At 41.4% G+C, this 21,092-nt stretch overlaps 1 protein-coding gene across 1 annotated transcript; it reads left to right on the top strand.

Moving 5' to 3' along the window:
- Window positions 1-5,424: 5,424 nt before the first annotated feature.
- march9 (membrane-associated ring finger (C3HC4) 9) lies at window positions 5,425-20,654 on the top strand. The gene is made up of 4 exons (XM_044039236.1): window positions 5,425-7,054; window positions 16,739-16,894; window positions 18,340-18,532; window positions 19,357-20,654. The coding sequence occupies exons 1-4, from the start codon at window positions 6,692-6,694 to the stop codon at window positions 19,683-19,685; spliced, it is 1,041 nt and encodes a 346-aa protein (XP_043895171.1). The 5' UTR covers window positions 5,425-6,691; the 3' UTR covers window positions 19,686-20,654.
- The last annotated feature ends 438 nt before the right edge of the window (window positions 20,655-21,092 follow it).

Here is a 21,092-nt window from a genome sequence, read left to right as displayed (position 1 = left end):
GTATAAATTGTCAATTAATTTTGTGTTACACCTTTAGTCTTACTTCAGTCTAACACGTTACCACAAATATTTCCCTACATTTTGGAATTTAGGGCCAACAGATATTGTTTACATAAAAGTATACCCTGTTTTTTGAGTTATAGTAAAATTATTTATTTTGACTATTTCACTTATCACAGAGTGGTTTTTGTCAAAGTTTAGCGAGGATGCTGTATGTTTTTAATGGCAGCACATAATCACGTATGTTGTGTGAAAGTCTACTGACTGAACTTAGTTGACAGGAAGATCACGCCTCTGCAGCTGATAAGGCACGTCGTCACCTGACATCAGGTGACAGTTCTGAGGCAGAAGACATACGCTGAAACTGGTTAACAAGGTAAAGAAAACTTCCTTCTGTCTAAAAAATGAACCAAATAACTAAGCACATAATTACACATGTTGTCTGGGGTTTATAGAGCATAAAGTATAAATGATCAGCCAACTCCTGTGTTTCAACTTTTTAGTCAACTTTATTCCAATTCTCATTACGTGACGTAAAACTTGTCAACATTCATTTCCAAAACTGTTAACCCTCCTGTTATCCTCTAATTTACGAACACCTTTAATCCTTAAGGTCAGCAATTTAAACCTCAAGCCGTTCATTTCAGTCGTTAAATGTAGTAAAATAAAGTAAAGCTTGAATAAGGTCATATTCACCCCAAGAGTGACAGTTATTAATGTAGTGATATTTAGTATTGTGTGTCTCAGTCAAGATTTACATTTTGATTGTGCTTCTCAGAGTCAAAAGAATAAGGCCCAAAATCTATGTAACAAAAGCTGAAATCGGTCACTATCTCATCATTTCAATCATTTTGACTGAAGTGTTGGGAAGCCAAATTTAAAAGAATGTGAAATATATAATGAAGAAAAGAAAAAAAAACAAAAATGGGATTTTTCTGATGGATTATTCTCACTTCAAGGGATAGAAAAATATGAATTATCTTATTTAATTAATAAAATCTTGATCTATGTCCGACAAATAAATGTTGTCAGTAAGTTTACAGATCGAAGGACACCCCTCCATTAACGGTAAAGCTTCGTCAGTTTCCACATTGACTGCTTTGGTTTGTGCTGAAACATCAATTCCCAGGTAGAAAAAGAAAATGTGTCTTTCTTTTCACACGTTCAGCTGCATCCTCCATCAATAGTGGGAGTTTCCTCTGAACAGGATCACTGAGGATCAACCCATTTGGTTTTAATGGGTTTGTATCTGGCTCTGGATTCTTCTCACAGCTCTTTGAGGACAAACAGGAAGGCAAATCATTCTCATCGGTGAGGGAAGACAAACAGGTCAATAAGGCCTATCAATAATGAAGCAGAGAAGATAGATGCATGTTGTTTGCCCTCAGATGGAAGGGCAGCCCAGGTGGTGCAGAGGGTTGTTCAGAGGATTCAGCTCGTAAAGTGGCTCACGTTAATAATTTAGTTAAATTGTGTAAATTTTAATACTTCTGCCTCCATGTGATTTGGCATCACCTGATTTTCTACTTTCGGGAGTCAGGTTTAAATCTCATGACTGAAGGTGAAAGCATTAAAAAATATCAATGTAGGTCTATGATAAGTCTAAGGATTGTTTATTGGCAGAAACTGAATACATTACCCTCACTAAGCATGATTGTGTTTGTATTTAATAGTCCAGTGTGTAAAATTTAAGTGAAATTATTTTCCTATGGCAGAAATTGAACATGGTACCACACGGTTGGTGTAGTGGTTACTCTTGCCTTTGCAGTGGGAAGACACAGGAAGATGTTTTCATGAATACACAGTCATTCTGACAGTGTGAGTTGTTGTTCTTCATTGCCCCAGAACGAGCCTTTTATATTATATCTTAGGTTTATATCTTAAGTTTTAACAGTAGCCCACAAAGGACAAACTAAATATCTTCTTTGTTTTGTTCAGTGCACTTGTAAGTGAAGGGTGAGGTGAGGGATCGTCAGGTGCGACATGCTACATCACAAATAATTGTTTCTAAATTTTACACACTGTACTGCTGGGGGTTTATAGCCTTAAAATAAGCTTTCCGTATGTACTTTAGGTACGAGCCTTGCCATCTTGAGCCATCGTATTTGTGCTGCAGCCTGAGATTGTTATTTTTTGTGTTTTTGAAGCAGAAGCTTACTACTCAAGCGGAGGGCAGTGACATCCTTTCTGGTGTGCAAAGGCCACCATAGTTCCCCCCGATGCACTTTGGAAAGGGAGGCGTGGGCGGACGGAGGACTCTGCCATTTGCTTCATTCTGCTGTCTCACCATTATATATCAGTAAGTCTTCCACATACGGTAGGATCTTTAAGTAAAGTCAACTTTCAGTCACTCCTTTTTCACAGCACGCAATTATTGATAACATTGAAGATGGATCTGTTTTGTGTGACTGAGGGAATATACTCCCTTAAATTGAAAGAAAGAAATGTGGAAACAATATCAAAGCTGCAGTGTAAAAACCTTTGGTGATTTTTGTTTCTGCCTCGGGTTTTTGTGACCAGATTATTTTTATGCAACATTATCTGAAAATGGGATCTGTCAAGTAATACTATCAGACCTGACAGAGGGAGTGTTTGGGAGCGCTACACTGTCAGTACCGAGGTGGGTTAGGACAAGAGTATTCATAGCCACTTTACAACCAAGGTGTTAAAAACAATCTTGTAAAAGTGGCTTTTGAATGAGTTAAGTGAATCTGTACTGCGGATGTTTGGAGGAGAGTTCCAGAGGGCTGGGGCAGCAATGAAGGTGGCGAGTTGGGGAGTGACGTTGGAGGAGGTCGGTGATGTATGTAGGTGACAAGAACCTTGAATTTGATCTGGAACAATGTTGTAAGCCAGTGTAGTTTCTGTAGGATAGGTGTGATGTGGTCTCTGGAGCAGGAGTGAGTGAACAGCCTCGCTGCTGAGTGTCAGTGGAGGGAAGGCCATAAAGGATGCTGCTGCAGTAATCGACTCTGGAGGTTATGAAGGCTTGGATCAGATGAGGAAAGGGTGGGGCGGAGGCGTGCATTGTTCCGGAGGTGAAAGAACGATGTTTTAGTCATATCCTACAAAATGCTGAACGAATGGGTTTGAGCAATAAGTAAGTAAATGTGTTTAAATGTGGTGTGAAATGCAGTAAAAATTATCTATAACATGTCAACTAGTGCAAATAAAGACATTCATTGGGAAAGGCTGTGGAGTAACATAAAAAAATTAACAGCAGTTAAAAAAAGTTGGTGTGGACACTGGAGGCAGAAAAAAAGGATCAGAAAATCCATCCATCTTCTACCGTTTTATCCTCCACATGAGGGACACAGGGGGTCACTGTGCCAATCCAGAGTGTCTAATTTACCTAATCCCAGGTTTATTCTACATTCAAACATAAATGTGACTCCCTGTTGGGCAGGCGTGAAATCTCCATCTTATAAATGTAAGAAAAAAAACATGAGGTTTTGTCCTATGGATACCAGCGATATTACACGCAGACAATTTTAAAATGATCACCTCATTAGCATTTATCATAAACCTCCCCCCACACACGGCATCATCATAAAATAACCCTCCCACACGGTGTGCCACCTGCATGTGATCATACATTACACACACGAGCAGATTATTCCCACGTTGTGGAGAAAAAATGTCTGTGTTAGTGTGTTTTCTTTCTTTCTTTTTTAACTTTGTGCATTGTAGAAGAACAAAATGACCACACTCAATTTACTGCCCTGCTGTTTCAATTGTAAAACGTCTATAAATAAACAATAAGACGACTCTCATGACCCATCAGTCTGGCAGCATCCATGCATACAGTGCAGTGTGTGTATAAAGAAACAATCGCATGAGAGCCGAGGCATGGCATTGCATCACAAATCAACTGTTGTGCCTAAAATAAATTCATATCTGTAACAGAGTGTGAGAAATCAATCAGGATCAGTGTGACGGGGGATTTTGTGGGAAGCGTTGCTGTGGAGGAGAATAGTGAGTGTGAGAAAGCGAGAGTGTGAAACAGAGAGGCAACAAGGCAGCTTCATCTCTATAAACTGCAGATTAAAGTGACCTCTGCACCTCTGCCTGTGATGTCTCCCTAATTATCTTGTCTCGCCGTCCTGACAAACGACTCGGACACACTTTCCTCCTCTGCTGTTTGCAGCGGCGTCCTCAGCTGTGACGTGAACGTGTTAACATTTGTGTGGTGCATGAAGAAGCTTCAAGTGAGGGCTGTTGTGTTGATGTTTCAGACATGTGTGTGTGCGTGTGTTACAGGAGCATCAGCATATAGTCACATGAGTCATGACTAGAAGATAAACAGAATTTTTACTTCTGAATAACTCAACTCTGGTGATAACTGATCCAACACCAGCATTGATGCTATTCATGTCTTTCGTTTGAGTAGTAATAATACAGTTAAAAATTGCTCTATCAAAGGTAAAATGCCTTATTTAGTTGCATTTGCTTAAAGAGTCAAAAGTAAAAGATGTTATTGTGACAAAAGAAATCACTTATGATATATGATATATATGATCGTTGGATGATACAAGAACAAAAACATTGGCGATGGCTGCAACGATTATGAATCGATTACTATATGAATAGTCATCTATTTTGATAACTGATAAATCAGTTTTAAATAATTAAAACAAGCTTTCTGATTGTCCAGCTTCATAAATATAGATTGTATGTAGATTAATCCACTAAATTAATTGTCAACTGTTTTGGTATCTTGATAAATCAGTTTGAGTTGAGTTTTCAGATTTTCCAGCTTCTTAAACGTGAATATTTTCTGCTTTCTTTGCTCCATGTAACAAAGAAATCATTAAAACTGAGTCATGTTGGTTTGTTGACAAAACAAGACATTCAAGAATTGGCAAACACATAGTCAACCTTTTGAGGACCAAACAACCACAATCTTTTACATATATCAGTTCAATAAAGCTTCCAAGTGAGTCAACAAATCACACATTCAAGTTTTTATTGCGTTTTGAATACAGTTGGATAGAATATGCCCTAAAGTTTTGACAAATTGTGTTTTTTTTAATGCCTCACCTGAACCCTTAACCTAACCCTTAATGTCTTAACTCCCTCAAAAGCTCCTCAAAGTTGTGAGGAGATGCTAAAATATCCTTACACACACACACACACACAAAGGTCTACATCCAGGTCCAGGTCCCGTTCATAGTTGGCGGGTTCCTCGTGCATGTGGCCGCAGCCCTCACGTCACAGAGGGAGATCAGCACCTTGGACAGCAGCATCGCCTGGTCAATAATAAAGCAGCAGAGCTTCTGTTGCTGCTGCTGCTGCTGTTGTTGCTGCCGCTGCTGCTGCTGAGCACAGGGAGAGGCTCACGCACAACATCATCATCCACCGACGACCCATGGATGACTGGACCACAAACAGCAGCTTGTTTACTGGATGACAGTCAGGATTTTTTTTTTCATATCTTCTTCTTCTTCTTCTTCTTCCTCCTCTCTCTCTATTCCGGAAGTAGCTGCTGTACTGGTTCAATCTCCAAGCCGACCATTTCGAGGAGGAAAATCAGCGGCAGCCGTATCACCACCACCACCATCTATCTGATCCTATAATCAATGCCATTACTGCTGTGTAATTGCCCTCGGATGCGGAGACGTCTTCATGTGTCGTCCTCGTCTTTGTCTCTCACAAGAAAAGACCGTAGACCGCCTTCGGTATTTTCTGTCCCGCGTTGACATTTCAGCTCGCATCGAGAATGCTGGCGGACGTCGAGCGACGACAGGAAACATGGGGCTTTCGGGTGTTTTTGTGTTGCCATGTTTCCAGCCAGGCTCCTGAAAATGCAAAATGATAAAGGGATTGTTGTGGGTCTTTTTTTTTCTATGATCTCGACGATTTATAGGAAGTGCGCGTGAATGGATCCACGGATTCTTTTTTGGACGAACCAGAGGTTTTTTAGAGAAAGGAGATGAAATAGAGAGAGAGAGAGAGAGAGAGAGAGAGGGGAAAAACTGGACCATGATCTGACGCCTGGGATGATACAGTAACAGACACAGCAGCCTATTCTAACAACATTGCAAATAATAACTATCATTTCATCTTCTGCACCTTTGTTTGGATTATGATTCTTGACAAGAGTGTCAGATGTGACTGTGTGGATGGCATGTCGTTGTCTTTTACATCCCATCCTCTGTTTCCTGGCTGCGCGCTGCTCTCTCTTCCACTCGTCCACTCTCTCGCAGTCTTCTGCTTCGGGTAGCAAAACATGTAGCCGAGGCAATTCTTTTTTCATTTGCTGCAAGCCCAGTGCATCTTTCAAAAAGAAAGACAAAAACAGGGGGGAGTGGGAGTCTCTTTGAATGGAAAATGGACGGTGGGAAATCAAAACAGGACGAGTTGTAACGTTAATCTGAAGAAGAGAGTGTGTTTAGACAGAGGAGTTTGAGTAATGAATATTGAAAGAGTGTGTCAGGAAAATCTTTTATCCGCATTGGCTTAGACACACATGCCATCAGTGAGGCGAGAGCCTTTCACAATTATTTTTAATAACAATAATAATAATAATAACAACAGTAATTATGATTAATAAACCAGTAGTGGAATTACTACAATGAGAATATACACAGTCAGTGTATGAACAATAATAACAATAATAATAACAATAGAAGAGACAAAAACACTTCATTTATTTTTCCTTCAGTCTGGCTGAGACTTTATGTAGCCAAACATGTTCAAGTATCGGATCCGCATGTTTTTTAATGAACTGAAAGTCCTGGTGTTTATGCGATCCGATTCGAGGCAGTCCGGTTCAGACACAGATAGACGGTCCACCACCACCAACACCACCACCGCCGCCGCCACCACAATGCGAGGTCTGGGGATGGGCGGCTGCGGCTGGCCGCCGTTCGTCGACTGCCATTCCCGGGATGATGAGGAGGAATACTACGGCAGCGAACCGCGGCCCCGGAGCCTGGCGTTTGAGGACAAGGAGCCCAAGCTGCAAGTGGGCCTGGACGCCGTGTCTCTGGCCAGCACCGCCAGCAGCCTGCGGACCCCCCAGTGCCGGATCTGTTTCCAAGGCCCAGAGCAGGTAAGACATGCAGCAGATAACTGGTTCCTCGTGTGTACAGGCAGGCAGACAGAGAGACAGGCAGACGTGCAGACAGACAGTCAGAGAGCATGTTTTTGTTTCACATTTGTGTGGTGTAAATGTGCTGAGCCTTTGTGCTGCTGTGGGGAACCATTTTCTATCACCATGCATGGGATTTTACACATGAGCAGGGTTGTAGGAAGTTTTTTTTTAATGATTTCCACAACCACACTTTGTTCTTTACTCCAATCTGCCATTTTGATTTTTTTTTTCTTTTTGTTACACAGCAAATCACAAAGGCTCTCTGATTCAGAGGAGCTACTATTGCCATCATTTTGACACATATGCAAAAATAAGCCACATATATATCTATATATATGTACATATGTTGTTATTTTGGGGATATATCCCCCAATATAACACATGTGTCTCAGTGATTTTACAACCTGCACTGCATGCTACCCCCCATCTTCACACTGTTGGTTTCAGAGCCAAACATTGTCCTCTCCATCACACATGGAGACGACCGCTCAGTGATCTGCTCGTCCAAATAACATTGTTCTCATAACTAAGCTCATCAGTGGTGGTGGAGGAGAGGCAGCAGTTCCCACACATCTGAAATCCGGCCAGCATAGCAACAAAGAAAAGTTAGCCAGTCAGGTCTGTGCGATGACAAATAAAGTGAGAGGCAGTGTATATGCTTGAGTCACAATCGTGTTTTTTTTGTGAATGCAAATCAACTGTTTTCCCATCTGCATGTATCACAGAACAGGGCGATCTTTTGACAATCACCATTCCCAGCCTGACAATGGTCATGAGAATTTTTTCTATTTCTATTGTTTCTTTCTCTCTCTGTGGTTCATATTTGTAGATCATCCCTCTTGTCTGTGGTCAGTATGACCAGATGTGCAGAAAACTGTGCCGTTCTGGCTCAGCAGGTCGTCCTGAAGCCTCAGATAATTAGAAACACTGTAGATCCTGTAGGAGCACAGATGGATATTACCATTCAGTCACTTCCCTAAGATAGGCGTAAAGTGTTTTTTACAGCCCATGTGTTAATTTATGACATTTGCCTTGGAGTGTCCATTGTAACACATAGTAATTTGTGGAGAGCTACAGGACGGCATATAAATCACTTCAGGTCTCTTTTGGACGTGGGGGGGGTCATATGATAGGGATCAACTTCCTGCCTTGCACACTCAAGTGCATTCCTTTAATAAAATGTTGATGTTCTGGGCTTTGGGCTCTTCAGCAAGGTGACTCATCGAGCAACGTGGCTCTGAGTCGCCTCTTTCAGCTCCAGAAAAAGAGCAAGCAAACAAAGCACTGAGGGGAAAACCCTGAGACGACACCTCCACATCGGCTCCTCACTGCCATATTATTACTTGTTCTCTGTGCAAACGGAAAGGTGCCGTACACCGCCTTGGGTGCAGAGTGGAGGGAACATGTTTGCCATTTTATTGTTATTTCATTATTCAAGCAGGTCACAACAGGGGCCGGGATCATGTCGCTGTCAGTGGGCCAATTACCTACAGACATAATCGCCTTACCCCTGCACGCTGCATAGAGTGTGTGTCCTTATTAAGTGTCTGTCAAATGTGTCAGAATGTGCCATGGTACAGTGGCTGGGCCACTACTTCCACAAACATCGCCTGGTTTGCATGGAAATGCTGGCATGTTGGAAGATAAGGAGAGTGGTCATGGTGGTGTTGATCACCCCTAACTGCCCTTTTCTGTTTGTGGCCGACAGCGGTTTCACCCCCAGGGTCACACATGCTACAAAAAAAACCCAGATCTGTAAAGGTTACAGTCAAGGAGAACGGCCATGTTCGTAGTCATAGAAGTGACACACCAAATTAACACCTTCGTGCTGTGTGAAGTGGCATTGAGGGACTAAGCCAGGCCAGATCAGCTGAGCAGGAAGTGTGTTTGTGTCGAGGAGGTTTGTTGTGAAATAAACAGCGCCCTCTTGAACATTCTATATTTCCAATCCAATCCAACTTTATTTATAAAGCACTTTAAAAAACAGCAACAGCTGAAACAAAGTGCTGTACAGCAGAGATAAATAAGATAAATAAAATATTTATATTTGACTCAACAACAAATACAAAAGACTGAAGATTGTGTAAATCTAAAGCCTGACTTTTTCTTTGTCTGAGCCACTCAAATTCTCTAAATTACAGATACCCTGTATGTCTGAGGTCTCCAACGTGTGGCTCACAAGCTCCCAGAGCTCCCAGTCCTTTTCCAAGTAGCACACCAAAGGTTTCAATAATCGAACAACAAACCAGATTACCTAAGCTAAGTGGATACAGTGACATGGGGGCAGATAATAACAATATGAAAAGTGAGTCATATATGTGTGCGATATAGAAGGAAATGCATACAGAAATACAAAAATGCACATGGAGTTGAATTAAAGACTATTTTTGTTATGTTTATTGCAAAATGTGAGTTGTGGAGGCGCCAACATTTTTGTAAATGTTCATTCAAAGCGAGCTCATTCAGTTTATTTGTGTTAAAATAGGCTATGAGAATAATGTTTAAAACAAACACACAAAAAAACGGGTAGTTCTAGGCCATTTTCATTTTTGTTTGTAAAAAAGTTGGAGACCCTTGCTGTATATGGTCATATACAACCATTTATGACTTGATACAACCAATTATTTAATGTTTAAATACAATGACTCTAAAAAAGGAGACATTTCAAATGGGAAAAAAACACTCAACAGAAAAATAGATGTTTATTTGCTTCCGTCTTAAACTACTGGTGTGAAAAAAAGCTTATTAACACACTCTAAACAACCTATTATTGGTATTATATGTTACTGCAGATAAAACTCTTATGAGGCTTTGTCTGTTTATATTGCATGAAGCTTGTGAAGCTCGTAAAAACAATTTAATTTCCAGTCATTATGATTCATCGCGACAAATCAGGACCAACGTTCACATTGGGTTTCCCAAAGCTAATTCCGCTCATGTGCGTCTTGGATGATCAGTAGTTTTGAACATCAAACGACAAGAGCGTGAATCTTTAACATTACTTTGTAATGACCCCAGGAGACACGGTTTAGAAATGTGGATGCAAATAACATGAGCCCTTGCATGTAATTATTTAAGGTATAATTGGACGCATATGAAGAGAACATTTTCCTTTGGTGCCACGTGAGTCTGAAATATCTTGTTGATATCCATCATCATAAATTGAGGCACTCCAGAGAAATGCTCATCTGGATTCTGGCCGTAGATGAGACACTGATTTAGACAAAATTATTGGTCTCGTCACACGAATCACAGTTTCTACTCAAAATGTAATCTGCTAACGGTTCAGCATTATAATCACAGCTTTTAAAGGTCTTTGTTTTTATATTTGTCTAGCTTATAATGACATTAACTTTGTAATTTCTCTCATAACACACACACACACATACACACACCGACCTAATCCTAACCTCATCCTAACCTGAAAACATGTCTTCACATTAAAATGTGGGAATTTGCATTATGGGGACTTGCTTTTTGTCCCTATAAGGTAGACAATTCCCCATAAGGTGAATGTGTAAACACATTTATGTCCCGTCAACATTAGTAATACCTGAGCCACACACATACACATTCATAAATTCCTGTACGGCAGCCTTAGTGAAACATAATGCATTCCCTAACCCCTTACCTTAACCTAAATCATCACAGCTAAAAGCCTAACTATAACCCTTAACATATAAATAATTATATACCTAAAACCAAGACCCTTTAACCCTTTAAAAAAACAACTTTACATTTGTGAGGACCAGCCAAAATGTCCAAAGTCTGTATCAATGACTGACTTTCAGATATCAAGTATCATTAAATATATGACTTATGTTCATTTTAGGACCACACGGTGGTGTAGTGGTTAGCACTCTCGCCTTGCAGCGAGAAGACCCGGGTTCGAGCCCCGGTTGGAACAAGGGCCTGCAAGGGACTTGCATGTTCTCCCTGTGTGTGCGTGGGTTCTCTCCGGAATGACTGTTTGTCTCTATCTGTGTGTGTGTGGCCCTGCGATGGACTGGCGAACTGTCCAGGGTGTACCCCGCCTATCGCCCGATGTAGCTGAGATTGGCACAGCACCCCCCGTGACCCTCTGGTGGAGGATAAAGCGGTAGATAATGACATAAATTAATTAAATACGATTATTTGTTTACAAAAAACTATTTACTCCTTATTTGTCTTCTCAGCTCACAGGGGAAGTCACTTCTCTGATATTCAGTTTATTTTCCCTCCCTCCTCGTCTCTCCCTTGACTGTCAGTGACACAGTGAGTTTGAGTCTGTGATGTTTTTGCCTCGGCTCAACTGAATGTCAATACTCTTCAGCAAGAAGCTGCACATCCGTCACACCTGCAAATATTTTACACTAAAAGCCCTGTGTTGTGAAAATGAATGGATTCGGGGGAACTGAGATGCTGAAATGCTTTTACTTTGAAACGAGTAAACAGTGTCACATTAGCAGCACATATTGGCGTTGAAATTGAGGAGAAAGGTCATTTTGTTTGCTCTATTTTTGCTGTGAAATGTGCAGCTCACTCACTCACTCAATCAGTCAGTGAAGCAGATGCTCTGTGTGTCAGGTGGTAATTTACAGGACATGTAATGTGAGGTACATTTCCTGTACCCCTAGTGCCATAAAAGTTAAAAAAAGCTGCATCAGTTAAAATGAAAATGCTCCGTTAAAATACAGAAGTTTTTAGTGATTTACGATAACAGTAATCTGGGTCACACTAGGATAGCACCTGGGTCCAAATATGGACCGCAATCTGCCTCTTAGTGAACCTGGGTTTTTGGTCCTTGCAAAGATATATACAGTATATATACACACACACACACACACACACACACACACACACACACACACACACACACACACAAACCCTCCTCATTGACTGCTTGACATTTTAAAAATGTTTGCTTCTATATTATTTTTATTTAGCTCCTCATATCCCTCTGACCTTCTCTTTGTTGTCTTTATAATGTCAGCAGGCAAGTTATTTTAAAGTTTATGAGTGGCATGTGGCTCATCAGCCAAACACAAACTTTTATGCGCTGGGACACTTGAAGTCTTTTATTATAAGTGGGAAGGTCAAATGAGCCAGATGGGAGAACAACACAGTGCAGATGGATAGAAAAATAAAACAACAATACCAAGCATTATTTGCATCAACGCAGTTCTCTGGCACATAAGACGGCGCAGCCTGTTGGTGATTCCCTACAGCTACTGTAAACGTATTGCAATTCACGTTTACTGTATGAGTCACCGTTTATAAAGCAGAACACTGGTGTTACTTAGAAATGAGCACACAAGGACAAGCAGCGTACAGACATTTTGGGTTTTAATTGAACATGATTTCCTCAAGTTTGTTTTAGTAATTTCTCTAATTATACTATTGTAACCTTGAATCTTGATCGGTAGCATTCTCGGGGCTATGGGTGATACGCGGGTTACAGGTAAATCTCTCCCACCTGGCAACACAGGCAGGTAGGAACCAAAAACACCAGGTGTGTAGTAAGCAGGGTGCTGAGGTGAACTTTTCTGGCCACTGTGGCAGGTAGATTTTGAATTGCGGCCTTTTTTTGTGCCTTAAATAAAGGTGAACGACACAGAAAATGCATTAGCAATGTGTGTGTAAGTGCTTTGTTGAGGACTCGAGGTCCAGAATTGCCTCTAACTTTATGTTTTTCGTCCCGATTACAAGTGGATTTTGACTACATTTATTCTGTGCTATTGTCATAAACAAGCAGGAACCTTGACATCCACTGACCACTTTGTTTTACTTTACTTTGAATCATCCTTGTCATCCTTTTGTTGTTCTGTTGTCACAACCGGCCTCTTCACCCCAGCAATATGCTGCCACATTTTGGGCTTAAAAAATGTCGGACATGCTTGTTAAGTTGCCCTCAGTAGTTAAAACCACACACATCGCGGATATGTCAACAGCACAACAGTCGTTCTGTTCTCACTGGCTTGATTGACACCAATCGTAAAATGTACCCACATTTGCTGTGTGGTCAGGTCTTAATTTCATGCCCCGGTAGTAAGTGTCCGCCATCTTGTGGTGGCGTCAAGTTTCAAGTCATTAGCACACAGGAAACCTCTGACAAGATATGATTCCATCATTTGAGAAACCTTAAAGCCTCCAACTGAACATTGTATAACTGTTTCAACGAGTGATTATTTTTCTGTGGAAAATTGATGCCATTGTCCAGTGTGTAGAATATTCTGATGATCAATCAGCAATAGCTGAATACAATCTTTAATAGTCATGCTCTCATTAGCGCATAATCACACAGAACTAAGAATCATTGTGTTTTTGTTTGAATTGGGAGCTTTATATCTACACTAGGAGCAGGTCCTCTTCCAAATAGTCCGCCATGTTGCGCTGGCATGTTTCTACAGTAGCCCAGAAAGGACAAAGCAAACACTGGCTCTAGAGTTGATGTTTTCATGTTTTCATGTACTATGTATTGTGTAGTGATGGTCAGTATTAGGCGCAAAAACAAAATGTTCCACCAAAGTTATTCTGACCACGGTGATAATCAGTGTGAACAGTGTGACGTCTGATTATTTCTAATTAAGCCGTTGAAATTCAGGCTAATGCAGGAATTGTTTGGACATTTATGGTCGACATTTGCTTTCTTGCACGGTGAAATATTTGTTGTTGGTTAAATATGAAATTTATAGCCAGGAAATAGTGACCTTGGCCTGGTTTAGCAGGGATCAGAGACCAGAGTAAACAATGAGGGGCTTGGTCATACTCACCATGTTCTGCATCTGTGGAGAGCCACTTTGCATTTCCACATGTTTGCACATGCACACAGCTCCCATTCATACTCTAACAAGGATCCGCGTCAGTCTAGTGTTTCATATTCACGTCCTCCAGCTCACACTCCATTCCAGAAGCAGCAATTACTCACCAGGAACTCACCCTCATTTGTGTTTACTTGTATTCTTTGAGCACTGAGTTGCACATATGCGTGCACCAGATGACTTTTTCATATAACCTCAAGCACGTTTCCATGGTTACCATCATCTTTGTTGTGTCTTTTGACCAAAACAAGATCATGCCAGCTGCTGGAATGTAAAGTGTTGTTCCACAGACCATGTGCAGTCGTGGTCCACGTGAAATCAAAATGTGCACAGATTTCGTCCACGTGAATAAGAGGGGTTTGTCTGCAGAGACAGGGGCGTAACTTTAAGTGGGCACATCCACAAGTGACAACTTGGAAGTTTGTCTAATTGTGACCTGTCAAGGGATATTGATCTGTTTTTACTCTTTTATTTTGCTGCATTCTCATGTGGTTCTGTGTGATTTGGACAACTTGAAGTTCCGTCCCCTGTTTATAGTTCCACCCACTTGTAGTCCCGCCCCCTCTCTTATGTCTGCAGTCCGTAGATTTATATTTTTGGTGTGGAGCAACATGATGTGGATGACCTGGCCCTTAGTCTGACCATTATAAAAATTATTATTGGGCAGCCCATGACCAAGAGGAAAGAAGTCAGGCTCGTAACTGGAGGGTTGCTGGTTCAATTGCCAGGGATTTGATTCCCAGCACTTATCTGAGCAAACTCCTATTGCTCCCCAGGCTCAGACAAGTGCTGCCTCCTACTATCTTGTATCTTACCAGAAAATGACTTTGGCAGAAGTTAAAGTCACCTTTTATGATATTAATTCAAAGTAAAAGTATTAAAAAAAAGTGAGAAGTTAGGATCGGGCAATGGTAGTCTTTCAACTGGAAGGTTGTGGGTTCAATTCCTGGCTCTACTAGTCTACATTTGTCCTTGGATATGAAATGACAAATTCTAAGTCATTCAGTGACTTTATGGATTTTTGTCAGACAAAATGAGAAAGAACGTTTGAGATGAAGAGACTGGTGCTAACCTAGCTGTTGCTCGGGCACACAGGCATGAGAATGCTATCAGTGCATGTCCCAAAATTACAGTTACTTCAAATGTTTTTGCTAAAGTTGATATAAGTGATATTTTCGCTGAGGTGTGTCAGTTTGTTATGAGGTTGTTGGAGTTTAATACAGTGTGTGTGAAAATGTCGTCAGGCTTCAGCGGCTCTCCCCTCTCTCTCTCTCTCTCTCTCTCTCTCTCTCTCTCTCTCTCTCTCTCTCTCTCTCTCTCTCTCTCTCTCTCTCTCTCTCTCTCTCTCTCTCTCCCTCTCCCTCTCTCTCTCTCTCTCCCTCTCTCACTCTCACCTGCCTGCCCTTGAAGCCTCACTGCTCCCTGTTGTCGTGCAGATGGTTAACGTGCCGCCTCGCCAACTGGGCCTCACATCAAACTGTGCTCATTCACTGATTTACAAATGATTTGCTCCCATATTTCTCCCCAACGTAGTAGTTGTAGTTAAAATTTAAATCACCAAGTGTTTTTCTTTGTGCTTTCCGGTAAATGAATCAAGGATTTTGATGCACAGCTTGTTATCAGACTTTTTACTGTGTGACTAATGGATATTTGACTGTGAATGGCGGTGACAGTCTAAATGTGGTCTTTTCTTAATGTGCCAGCAGGATTCAGCTGCTTTTGCAGAGCTGAAGAGACAATGGATTTGGTACAAACGTGGCATTCCCCTGTCTCTATAGGGGGACAGAAGGAACATTATCAGAGGGGGGAGGTGTGGTCAAGGAAATGGGGAGCATATTATATATTTATGATAGTTGACCTTTTGGGGGAAAGCAGGATTTTGCTCCTTTATTCTGTATTAAAGCAGTGTCACATACAATCAACCTACAAATTCATGTTGACTGTGGTTGTTCAAAAATGATCAAAATGTACAAATTCTACACACAAACATTGTCTCTTTTTACTCACTCACTCATCTTCTCCTGCTTCATCCTCCACATGAGGAGGCCGCCAATCTCAGCTGACATAGGGCGAAAGGTGGGGTTCACCGTGGACAGTTCGCCAGTCCATCACATATAGAGACAAATAACCATTCACTTAATCCCCATATTGCATGTTTTTGGACTGTGGGAGGAAACCGGAGAACCAGGAGAAAAACTCTTTTTACACCAAGCCATTAAAACTTATTACTTATAACGTATTTTTATAGTATAACACTTCCTCTGTAATACGTAAGTCCTTTATTTTTCCAGTTAAATGAAGACACTTTCCATGGCAAGGTCTTACAGTATTATAGAAAACAACCAAGGTTGGTGTAGTGGTTAGCACTCTTGCCTTTGCAGCAAGAAGACCCTGGGTTCACGACCCCCGTCGGAACAAGGCCCATACTGCATGGAGTTTGTATGCTCTCCCCCTGTGCCCAAAAACATGCAATATGGGGATTAGGTAAATTGGACACTCTAAATTGGCCGTAGATGAGAGTGGATGGTTGTATGGCCCTGTGATGGACTGGAATACCCCGCCTCCCGTGACCCTCATGTGGAGGATAAAGTGGTAGAAAATGGATGGATGGAAGGTCACGTTTCTCAATGTGTTCAGTGGTCGTACACATCACCATCTCCACTGGCACAAACAGTAGTTTCAGTAATAGTGTTTAACCTTTGATGAACATCTATGCTCCGACTCTGACACAGTCTTTCAGTTTTCATTTGTTATCCAAACTAGCAGTGTGGTGTGCAGTTGCAAAGTGTCACTCACTGTGATCTGAATATGTTTGTTTTCTTTCCCATCACTTGTCTCACAGGGCGAGCTGTTGAGCCCCTGCCGCTGCGATGGCTCCGTGCGCTGCACCCACCAGCCCTGCCTCATCCGCTGGATCAGTGAGAGAGGCTCCTGGAGCTGTGAGCTCTGCTACTTCAAGTACCAGGTCCTGGCCATCAGCACCAAGAACCCTCTGCAGGTAACGGGAACACTTGCATACACAAAAAGGACGACTGCTGAGCAACAAAGCTCCCACTTATACTGTTGCCACTGAGCACAAAAAAAGAAAAAAGAACTGCTTTGATTCTGAGCTTGTCGAGATAAATCTGACTCACACTGCACACGCTCGTACAAACAGGCCAGAGCAGCTCTGCTATGTTGAGCATCCAACCCCGCTTTTTGACTGCACATTGATGTCCTGGATAAATGCTGTTTAAACACCTAAACAGGAGGCTGATCATGAGAGAATGTGTGTAAACCTTCCTTTTTTAATGAGTGAATCGGGGGGGAGAGCACAGTGACTGATGACAGGATGAAGTTGCTGCTGCTGCCGACAGAACTTTTCATCAAAACATACACAATGTCCAAATGCTGCTCGATCAGACTCAACACCCATCACCAGAACAAATCTGAGGCCGTTGCTGTGTTGTGAGGACTGTTTGCCATATTGTGCTGACACATTTTCCCTCTGCGTCACTGTCCTTCTGCCCTCCTTTTCATAGGCAGCCAACCGCCCTGAAACCTATTGATAAGGTGCCATGTGTGTAATAACGTGTGTGTTTACATGTTCTTATTTGTATGATATAATATAGATTGGAAGTGGATAGACAGATTTATTGTAGTTTGCTGGTTACACTTGCAAGTGAAAGACATCTTGGGAGGTGTTTGTATTCTCCACTGACACTTTTAGACATTTTAATTTGAATAAATGGTCAACGTCAAAGTGCACACAATGCAACAAGATTACTCTGATAGGGTATAAAAATAAACACAATTGAATATTTAAAGGAACTCGGGAGGACAAGATGACTGTGGTATAGATGGATGCACATATGCACTATTGCACACACATTGTGTGATGTAAGGGACATTTTATTGAGTTTTTGTGTTGTTTCGGTCCATTCAGATAAAAAACTGTGGGTGAGTCTTGTAGTCTTACATTTGAGAGACTGGTATTGCTTTCCTGAGGAGAGCAGGTGACAGAGATGGTGCCCGGCGTGAGTATTGTCTCTGGTGTCTTTGGCGGATGCTCTGCTGAGGTACCGGGGTCTCGCTATCTCCTCCAGTGACTCTCTGCAGAGCCTTCCAATCTTTTAAAGAGCAGCCAGCGTACCAGACTGTGACACCTTACACACCAGGATACTCTCGATAGTACAACAGTAAAATAACACCAAGAGTTGTAGACTCAGACCTGTCCTCTTCAGTTCAACACACACAAGAGAAACAAATTGGAGAGATGTGGAAACATTGCAGTTAGACTATTAATAAACCCTTTGGATTCTTCGAAAAGGGTAACCACCTTAGAGGTATTGTGACATTTTTTTAGTGTGTTTATATTGTTGCACTGGTACTTTTTCCTTAAAGGTTCTGCGCACTTCTTCCAGCACTGATTTAGACACTTCTTTCTCTCTCTGTGTGTTGCAGTGGCAGGCCATTTCTCTGACGGTGATCGAGAAGGTGCAGATAGCGGCCATTATTCTGGGCTCCCTGTTCCTCATTGCCAGCATCTCCTGGCTCATCTGGTCCTCACTCAGCCCTTCAGCCAAGTGGCAGCGCCAGGACCTGCTCTTCCAAATCTGCTACGGCATGTACGGTTTCATGGACATCGTCTGCATAGGTAAATGACAATATGCACAAAAATAACATATATATAAAACATACAATTACATAACAATTCAAATACAACAACAATAGCAGAAGAAGAAGAAGTTTTGGAAGATGATGGCTGAACACAGGTCATTGAAATGTTACCCGATACATCAGGGTCATTTGGGTAGTTTCTGTTGTCATTATGATTTAAAAAGAACAAACGCAATTGTTTGATGATAAAGGGCTTCACCCAACCACGAACTGTGAAGGAAAGAACATTTTTTTGCATTATCAGCTTCTCTGGGTATATAATCTTATTGCATAAGTGTATAGATAGATAGATAGATAGATAGATAGATGCATATAAAAATGCACATGGTGGAGTGTTCAGATGACAGTGCATGGAGAAATGCATTATGCAATGAGAGGTTGCGCAGGAACAACAACTACTTTAATAAACATTAGTTGCATTATGCAAGGACAAACTGACATGGCGACAGAAACATGTATTCAGTTCACATTCTGCTGGTTGAGGTCAGACAAAAAAGAACATAATTAGCAGATGGTGCAGAGGTAGACCGAGCACATTTTGTTTTCTAGGAGTAACCTGGTTGACTGTTAGTGAGTAATTGTGAGAGTCGGCTGTGTAAGACAACACAGGGGGAACAGATGGCATCAGATACGAGCACTGTGATTATTGGCAACTGTCTATTCTCCTCCATGGGAGAGATGAAATGTTCCTACCTATGATGCTGCTTGGAACTCAGGGGCCTTTTAGCATAATTTTGTGATGTAAAGGAGTGGGAATACAACGGTTCTTCACCCCGTTTCCTCTCTTTTTTCCCTGCCCAGGCCTCATCATCCATGAAGGCTCATCAGTGTATCGAATCTTCAAACGATGGCAGGCTGTTAATCAGCAGTGGAAAGTACTGAACTATGAGAAATCGAAGGACTTGGGCGACCCACTGAGTTCGAGTAAGACAGGGGCGCGTGGCTCTCGCAGTAACCCTCACGGTCTGGCCAGCAGCAGCGGTGGGCGGCAGAGCAGGAGGCTAAGAACTATTCTGAACCACCACTGTGGCTACACCATCTTACACATCCTGAGCCAACTGAGGCCCAACGACCCGAGGATCAGTGCTGCTGCCAATAGAGAGGTGGTGATGAGGGTCACCACTGTATGAGTGTGACCGAACATAGAACTCTTCGTTGGGTTCAGATGTAAATGAATGGAAGGGACTTATGGACCTAATATTAATAATACAGACTCGTGAAGGTGACAGGCTTCCTTTGAGGAGCTGAGCGATGCCCGGAGCATCAACAGACAACACACTCTTGAGGATTTCTCCTCTTGTTTCGTACAACAAAAGGAAGCCGGATGCTCCTTTTCAATAATTGAAGAACTGATGAAAAAATGGACAAAAAAAAAGCATTAAAAGACACCAAACATGAATTCTGAGGATGAGGACAACAGGTTTTTATAACCTAATCCAAGACGATGAGATGATTTTTCCAGTTCAATATCAGGATGCACAGAGACATTTTTTTGTTCTGTTTTTGAATCCTCTTAGTTTGGTTTGGATTTACTCTGTTTTTTACTCACTTTGATTTTGTTCAGATGTATGATTTTAGAAGTAACCATGTAACTTCATACATGCCAAGCATTTCCAAAACAATGATGTGTAATAATCCTAACATTTCTACAAGCGAATCAATGCTGGTAAAAAAAAAAAGACCGAAAACTGAAACAAAAACATGAGGGCAATGCAAAGGCGACAACAGGAACAATAAGATAAACAAAAAACAAAAAAAGGAAATCAGTGAGATTTCAGTGACACGTAAACTTTCTGCAATAAAGATGCATATGTACATTTCACAGGGACTTTTGCATGGGTATATAATTTTATTCTTCATCACATACCATAAGCACATGACAAATTTGCTCTATTTCGAATGGTGCTTGCCAAAATAAACACTTTAAAAACATCTGATTTCACTGCACCAACTTTTTGTCGACATGACAAACGGCAGTGTGTTGCAGGTATTTCAGCTAAAATACAGATTGTTGCTGCCGTGTGCTGATTCAGATTTGATAATAAGTAAACTATTGGATTAAAACTGGGGATCGGATGATCTCTAACTAATTACTGTCACTTGGTCTCTTCTTTACCTCCACCTGTAAGCATGCAACGTTTGAATGTGTTCTGCTCTGCTGGGGTAATGAAATGAATCTATCCATCTTCTACTGCTTTATCCTCCACATGAGGGTCACTGGGGTCGCTGGTGCCAATCCAGCTGTCGTCAGTCCATCACAAGGACACACAGAGACAAACAACCAGCCACTCTCACACTTACACCTATGGTCAGTTTAGAGTGTCAAATTTGCGTAATCCCAAAATCTGCAAGAAAATATATTAATTTAATATGTTCAAACTGATTCAAACTACCACAAAGGGCAGATGCTATTTCATTAGCTTTAATCAGCAATGAGCTGCTGATTAATCACTGAATTTGAACTACTGATCTGAAGTAAAGTTAACAGATGCTTCTCTGGCACAGTTATCATATATATATATATATATATATATATA

This window comes from Solea senegalensis, linkage group LG11 (assembly GCF_019176455.1).
Source record: "Solea senegalensis isolate Sse05_10M linkage group LG11, IFAPA_SoseM_1, whole genome shotgun sequence".
Classification (NCBI taxonomy): Eukaryota; Metazoa; Chordata; class Actinopteri; order Pleuronectiformes; family Soleidae; genus Solea; species Solea senegalensis.
This window is presented reverse-complemented; position numbering and strand designations above follow the sequence as displayed.